Below are 7,716 nucleotides of genomic sequence, written 5' to 3' on the forward strand. Positions count from 1 at the left end.
CCCGCCAAAGGGGGTTTGCGGTCAAGGAAGGAAATCCCCCCCCCGCCGGCCCCGCGGGGAGGCGCGGCCCCGCCGCGGGGCACGCTGGGAGTCGTAGTCCTAAGGCGGAAGTCTGCCGGAACTGTAGTCCGCCGCGGGGCACGCTGGGAGCTGTAGTCCCGCCGCCAGCCGCGCCGACGGTCCTAGCGCGGCCGCCGGCGGGGGAGGGCAGGGAGGCTTTGCGGCGGGAGCAGCTCACCGGGCCCGCCGGACCCGTCAACCGCCCTCTCCGCGTCGCCGGCCGTCGAGGGCCCGTGGCGAGAGGGAGAGAGAAGGGGTGGGGGACGGGGGGCGGCGCGGTGCACGCCGGGAAGGCGCCGTGCCTCCCAGGCTGCCCCGCGCGAGCCAGGCGGGCGGCCGCGGGGGAAGATGGCGGCGGGTGTCGGGTGCCGCTGAGGTACCGGCTGCGGCGGGGATGGAGCCTCCTGCGGCCCCGGGCCCCGAGCGGCTCTTCGACTCGCACCGGTGAGAGCCGCGACGGCCTGGGGGGCGCGCGTGGGCCTCTCCCGTGTTTCGTGGGAGCGGGCCGCGGGCTCCCGGGGGAGGCCCGCGCAGGAAGTCGGGGTGTCCCCGGGAGGAGGCCCCGGGGGTCCGCTGGGAGAGGGGGTATTCCACGGGAGCTCCGTGGGAAGGGTCGAGGTGTCCCGTGGGGGGACCGGTGAGGGTCCAGGGCGTGACCGGGACGCCCGGGATGGGCTGGGTATCTCGCTGGGGAGGCCCGGGAGGTTATGCAGAACGGGGGAAAACAGGGTGATACCTGGGGAGGGCCCGGGCGGGCAGCTGGGGTTCTGTCTATCCCGTAGGCATCCCAGCCATGCGCAGGCTATCTGTGCTGCTCTTTGGCCCTACAGGTTTCCGACCGATGGGTTCCTGCTTCTGGCCTTGCTGCTCTACGCACCCGTGGGGCTCTGCCTGCTCGTCCTGCGCGTCTTCATCGGCGTACACGTCTTTCTGGTCAGCTGCGCTCTGCCTGACAGCGTGCTGCGACGGTGCGTGGGCCTGGCTCTCCCCATGGCGTGGAGCTACTCTTGTTGCCCAGGGTGGGGATGGGGTGTGCAGACAGTGCTGTGGGGCAACGTGGAGCAGGAGGGCTGCCTTGCCCGTTTGGGGTCCTTAGCCATGGAGGAGCTTGGCTCATGCAGAGGTTTACAGGGAGCTGTGCTTTTGGGACTCTTCATCCCCAGGACCCATGAAGGTGTCCTTCTCTGCCAAGGCTAAAGCTGGCAGTTGCCTCTTGAGTGCTCAAGGACTGATCTGGAACACTTGGATCAGCTGAGTATCCTGCTAAGACTTTCTGTGGTGGCTTGCTGCCCCATATTTCATGCTGCAGCTACAGCTCTGCAGGCAGCCTTCAGCCCTAACTGCAGCCCTCCAACAATTCCTGTCCCAGACATCTGTCACATCATTTCCATTTTGTACCAGTGTCCTTCCTGAAGTTATGTGAACTCCCAGGTCTCTGTTCTGTTTATTGGGTGTGTAAGCCAGCAGTGGCTCAGACTGCAGGACTTGAGGAAACCACTTTCCCCCCTCCCAGGTTTATTGTACGTGTGATGTGCTCAGTGCTGGGCTTATTTGTGCGGCAAAGTGATCCCCAGTTTCGTGATGTCAATGTGAGGGTGTATATTGCCAACCACGTGACACAATTCGATCACAACGTCATCAATCTTCTGACCTCGTGTAATACGGTGAGTAACTTGGAGCTGAGCATGGCAGGTCTGGAAGCACCTCTCTCCAACAGAAGTGCACAGAGACCTCTTTCAGAATTTAGGTGTTGCCATGGTCGTCTTCAGTTCTTATTTATTAACCCAGGATTGCACAAGCCTTGAGATTTTTTCTGTGGTTCAGTGCCATGCTGTTAGGCTCTGCCTGAAAAAAAGAAACAGGGCAAGGAGGAACAGAAAATGTTGCAGTGGGTATTGATTTTATTGAAAGAGAGTGGGCAAATCCTAGCATCTCTATCTTTTTCTGGCCTTTCACATAGGCTGTGTCAGAAGCAGGGTCGGTTGTGGTGTTTTCCCACAGCATTGGGTGCCACTTCTGTGTGTGTGGACAGGCGGCTGCGCTGCAGAGGAGTGCTGAGGGGAGCTGCATGGTGGGGCAGTGGTGCTCGGGTTATTCTGCTGGGCTGGTGGTTGTGTAACTTTCCCTGTACTCTTGTGAAATTCCTGATGTGTGCAGTTCCTGAATCAACAGGCTCTGAATGTGCCTGGGAGTGAGTTGGTTGGTCCTGAACAGCAGTAGATTTGCTCTGTACCTGGAGAAAAGTAACTCTTGGAAGTAGTGTGTCCTTTGCTAAGCATGTCAGGAACTACTAGAGAGAACATGGGGAAACACGGTTGTTGCCCAGGGCATGGAGGGAGTTCATTTCTCTGGCAGACAGGATACAGTCTGCACTGAAGATTAGGAATCAAATTTCTAAGGAACTGGGGCCAGAGCAGTTACTGAAACCTAGCAGTAACATGTTCTCTGCTACTAGTGCTTTTAGGCTGGAGGTTGTTCTCTCAGCCCCCAGAGGCATTTTTGCTAATAAGCAGGAACTTTGTCTCCCACTGTCATCTGGGAAAGTAGGCCTTGAGGGGAGGGGAGGACGGCATTTCTTCCTTACTCTTGTTTGCCCTTGCAGCCTGCGTTGAACGGTGCCCCTGGCTTCATCTGCTGGTCACGGGGATTCATGGAGCTGGGAGTAACAGGAAGCCGAGCAGAGCTGGTGGATTCCCTGAAGGTGTATTCGTCCCACAGGGGAAACCCACCACTGCTGCTGTTCCCAGAGGAGGCTGCCACCAATGGCCGGGCCGGCTTGCTCCGCTTCAGGTACTAGGAATGGGTATTCCTGCGGCGGGGCTGTCGTCGTTTTGTTTTAGCTCTGGGGTAATTCACTGCTGAATTCTTCCTTTTCAGCTCTTGGCCGTTCTCAATCTTGGATGTGGTACAGCCAGTTGCCCTACAAGTTCAGAGGCCTTTGATCACTGTGGTGAGTCAGGGACGTAGGGCAAGGAGGAGTTGTGGAGGCGTGCACTGTGTGAGGGTCTTGGCGATGTCGTTAATTCTGCTTCTGCTTTGAAGCCTGTGGGTAGTGCAGCCTGGCCTTGTGTCCTGTCACCCCAAGGACTAGCTTCTCAGTGCTAATGCTGTTTTACGAGTGCCTTTCCCAGGGAACTTCCACTAAGTCAATACTCTTTTAGTTACACTGGCAATTTTGGTAAAAGTTTTAGTGGCTCAGCTGTCTAACAGTGTGCCATCTGGCTTCATAGCATCACTCTGTCTCATCTCCTCTTTGTGAGCTTCCTTCTTTTAATGTGCTTTGAAAGAATAGCTCCAGCCACCGTGGAGACTGGTTGACATGCCAAAGGTTATGCAAGGTTCTCTGGAGTAGGTTCTTGAACTCATGTTTCCCAAATGCAGATATGTAACGTGATGCAACATTAGCTTCAGAAAAGAGGCAAAGTTCATGATGGTAATACTAGCGCTGCTAAATAGGTTGGAATAAAACTCTTCTCGGCTTATTTACAGAGTGAGATTTTATTGAATTTCTTATTTCTTGATAATGATTTATGGATCTACGTGATTAAAAGACACATCTTTTATTTGTCTGACATTTTAGTTGATTCTCTATTGTCCGTCTTTTTAAGGTAGCAGGGCACAGTGGATAGATTTAAAGCCACTTACCAGCAGGTCACAAAATATTGCTGTCCATACTAAAACATCAGCGTGCAGGTATTTTTAAAGTGAGATTCTGTTAAGGATTAGTTCTTTGCTATTTAGTGCTTTTATCAGCGCTGCAGGTAACAATATTGAGGTCTCTGCTGGTAAAGTTCAGGTTAGTACATAATGAAGAACCTAGATTATTGACTGTGATCCAGTGAACTACTGATAGCTGCCCGTGAACGGCTGTTACTTGTAAGTCTAATGTGGTCTGTGGGTGCATAACAAGAGGAATATCTGGCAGGGTGAGGAACACTGTTAGCTGGATGTGTGCGGTGATGAAAACTGTTAAAATATTATGCAAAGCTTTGGTAACCCTGCTGCCAAGAAAGTGGGGCAGTAGTAGAGTTCAAGGAGGCCATAAGCATGATGCAGAATCCAGAGAACAACACTTAAAGGCACTCAGCTTAAATCAGCTTGTTAGAGAAAAGACAGATTGTTGTGGACAGCTGCTTGCATGTTGAAGAAGAAGCTTAAGAGTGGAGAATTCTCACTTTTTATTCTGACAAAGCACACAGCAGCAGTCTTTGTAGGTACTGAGACTAAATGTTGGTACTGCACAAGTTCAGTTTTGGATTAAGATGCAGTTTTCTAACAGTGAGGATACTTTAAATTTTTTAATGACTACTACTCAAGAGAAGTGGGAGGGCTGTCCTGTTCTGTTTATCTTTTTATGGTTTTGGCTCCTCCAAGAAATTCTGTGAGACGTGACAAGTTGAATATTTGTCTGTGTATCCTTTCTTTCATGAATGTTAGGGAGAACAGCATGCACGTAACCGCAGATCTGTTTGAAGATACTGGTTATAGTCACTTCTTGGCTCAGATTTTTACCTTCAGAGGTTGAACAGGACTTTTTGCCCTGCATGCACATTGGCTAAGTAAATTCTGGTGGATTTCTTACATAATTTTAAACCATCATAAACTTCCGAGGACTGTGAATGGTTCGGTCAGTGCCTTACAGAAAGCTTTCTTAGACACCTGTGTGATATATATCAAACAGTGGGCTGAGCAAACCACCAAATTGGGGTTTAAGAAAGAATTTTCTCCAGCTCCACTCGGTTGGAATTTTGAAGGAGGCTGTTGTTCTGTGGCACGAGGCAGCATAACTGAAGTCTGGCTATTGGCATCACTATAAGGCCTTTGATTTTAGGTTTCTTAGATTTGTTTATCCAGGAGATGAGGCTTCTTTATATTACCCTTGGTGGCTGTGGTTTCTGGGCTTTTCTCATTTATAGCACCTCTTTCCAGGCCACGGAGTAAATTAGGCACGAGGCCTGTCTTGGAGCCACGCTGCTTTGGTCAAGGATGAAGTCACGTATAAAAGAAGCCAAGGCAGCTACATTGTGAGCTGTAGATCGTGAGATGGTGTTCTCACCGGCTTGTGGAAAGTTTGCTCACTGCAGGATAAAAGTAACCAACTACAAAAATCCTAGAAACAATGTCCATTCAATAGCAAATTCTTTAGAATCATTGAAAAGTGTAGATTGGGGGGAATCTCTGGAGGTCTTTACTTCAGCTTTCTGCTCACAGTCAGACTGGCTTCTGAGTATGATCCAGCTGCTCTGGGCTGTGTCCCGTTGAGAAGGATGGAGAGCCCACCACTTCGGAGCGCCTGATCCAGTGCTCTCTGCTGGCAGGCATCACAGTACTTCTTACGGAAAAGGTTATTTACTAATTTTTAGAAAAAGGAAGAAAGTAATAAATTACAGCTCACCTTTAATGATTTATCTTCAAAGAGAAGAGTTGCTTAAGGCTTCACAGTGTGGCCTCTTTGGAAATGAAGAGAGAAAGCTTACAGGAGTTGAGACATTACATGGGCTGTTCCCATCAGAATAAGGGAGGATTGGTTTGTGGTTCTAAGGAAGTGTTAGTAGGTGTTAAAGGCATTTTCAGTCCTTTCTAAAGGCACAATCTAGTAGGGAATGTGGGGATATTGAGGGAAAATCTTGCTGTCCTACTGGTAGGAAAAGATGACTCAGAGCAGTGAAAACTTTGACTCTCTTCCTCTGCCTGTTGAAGACTAATGAAGGTGAATCTGCCCTGGGGCTTGCCCTCACTGCACCCTGGGTTTGCCATTCCTTCTTTCCCAGTCCTCCACATCTCTCTACCCGCATATCTGTTACTCGCTGCCATGGCTTAGCTGTGTTCTGCCTGCCTGCTTCCCTGATGGAGACCTGACTAGCTCATGTTTTGTGGGCCGCAATCTCATTGTGCTCTCTTCCCCAGAGTGTGGCTGACTCCTCCTGGATTACGGAGCTGCTCTGGACCTTCTTTGTTCCCTTCACAGTTTATCAAGTAAGGTACTATCTCTCTCTCTCTTTCATTTGGGGCAGGGTTTAGGGTGGGCAGAGAGCCTGACGTTTTTGCCATTGTAGTAAGAGATCTTTTGGTGTGCGCTAATGCGCACCCTCATTGTGGTATCTCAGCATGGCTTTGTTCAGCATTATTTGGTTCATGCCAGGTCCAGCTTCTGGATCAGCTTCAACCAGCTTCTGAAGTGGAAGGGCTCTTGGTTCCTGTGTTGAGTTGGTGAAGGAGAGGAGTCTCTCAGGGCTTTTATGTCAAGTTTGCCGGCTATATTTTTGAAGCTAGCTGCTCTGCTGTAACTCACCCCAGGGTCGCTCAGGTCCTGTGGGTGATTCCCTGCAGGCAGCTCAGTCCTCTAGCGTCTGTCTCTTCCCTGCAATCCCTTGTAAATTGCAGAGGTGGTTCAGACACCTGTCTAGGGCCCAGGTGAGCCCAGACTGGCCGAGCAGCTTTGGTGGAATAAGGGTCCATAGGCAGTGGAAGGGGCTTGGCGTCAAATTTAGGGGTCGGGGTATTTCAGTAAAGAAAAGTCTTGCGCTGTAGCTTTCCCCAGCCGTATCTGGCTCGAGTCTTGCTGATCTGTTTTCTACTTTCATGTTAATGGCAGCGTCTCCTCATTTGGGGCCTTTCTGGGAGCTTTGTTAGGAGATACTTCACATGTTACGCTTGAGTGCTAATAAAGATTCAATGAGCCGTTTTTGTCTTCTGAGCCATGCCTTGCCCTTAATTTTGCAAGCTAGTGTTGAGGTTTGACGCTCGTCTTGCGGGAAGAGATTTGGGGTGAGCAGGGAGAGCTGAGGTGGGGATAGCACTATTGCACTATTGATCCCAGATGGGGCTGGCTCCTCCAGCAGCCCCTGAAGCAGTCAGCCCAGTGCTGTTGTCCCCATTCAGGTGGATGCCGTCTGTCCCCAGACGAGCTGAAGAACTGAGTGAGGATTTTGCGCTCCGAGTTCAGGAGGTAGGAGGATGATGTGGGAGAGGGATGTGTAGGACTGCTGCAATTTGGGATGGTCACAGAGGAGAGTGGGGTGCAAGCAGAGTTGCAAAGGGCATTTCTGGATGGGTGTGTTTGTATGACGGGAACTCTGGCCCGTATTTATTGCCCCTTATAATAATTCAGTTTTTCCATAGCCTATTTGCTAGCCCCCATTTATCATTTCTGCCAGCTATCAAGGCTCTCCCCATCTAGTTCAAACCTTTCACTCCCTTTTCATAATACCACAAATCAAATAAAGCAATTGTTTCTCTACCTTTCCCTTATGTGCTGGGTACTTCATAGTTCCTGTATCTCCCTGTCAGCCTGTTTTGGCAGGATGATATTGCCTACTCCTGGTCCTTCAAGTGCTCCATGCAACACTGAAATGCATCACTGAGGCCCTGGAGAAATCAGTTCCCAGTCCTCTTCCCCTCGCTGTGGCTCCACGCAGGCCTGTACATCTGATACACTCCCCTGCAAGATGGGAATGCCTGGGTCATACATGTTGTGTGTCGTGTACATGTGACTCTTGTCTACATTTCTGCAGCTCTTGGCCATGGAGCTGGGTGTGGTATCCACACGGCTCACTGCAGCAGATAAAACTGAACACATGAAGAGGCTGAGACACACATCAGTTCTCCCCTTTGCCCCAGGTAGGTGTCCTGGGTAATGTCCTGACCATAGAGCTG

At 50.9% G+C, this 7,716-nt stretch overlaps 1 protein-coding gene across 1 annotated transcript in view; it reads left to right on the forward strand.

The window, feature by feature from the left end:
* Nucleotides 1–399: 399 nt before the first annotated feature.
* Nucleotides 400–7,716, forward strand: part of AUP1 (ancient ubiquitous protein 1) — a 19,938-nt gene continuing 12,621 nt past the window's right edge. Inside the window, exons 1-8 of the mRNA XM_010568457.1 lie at nucleotides 400–504; nucleotides 891–1,028; nucleotides 1,574–1,724; nucleotides 2,663–2,850; nucleotides 2,938–3,010; nucleotides 5,968–6,041; nucleotides 6,943–7,009; nucleotides 7,575–7,680. Of these exons, the coding sequence (XP_010566759.1) occupies nucleotides 455–504; nucleotides 891–1,028; nucleotides 1,574–1,724; nucleotides 2,663–2,850; nucleotides 2,938–3,010; nucleotides 5,968–6,041; nucleotides 6,943–7,009; nucleotides 7,575–7,680 (847 nt within the window). The 5' untranslated portion in view covers nucleotides 400–454. The remainder of the gene's footprint in view (nucleotides 505–890; nucleotides 1,029–1,573; nucleotides 1,725–2,662; nucleotides 2,851–2,937; nucleotides 3,011–5,967; nucleotides 6,042–6,942; nucleotides 7,010–7,574; nucleotides 7,681–7,716) is intronic.

Source organism: Haliaeetus leucocephalus, unplaced genomic scaffold (genome assembly GCF_000737465.1).
Source record: "Haliaeetus leucocephalus isolate CR32 unplaced genomic scaffold, Haliaeetus_leucocephalus-4.0 Scaffold245, whole genome shotgun sequence".
Lineage (NCBI taxonomy): Eukaryota > Metazoa > Chordata > Aves > Accipitriformes > Accipitridae > Haliaeetus > Haliaeetus leucocephalus.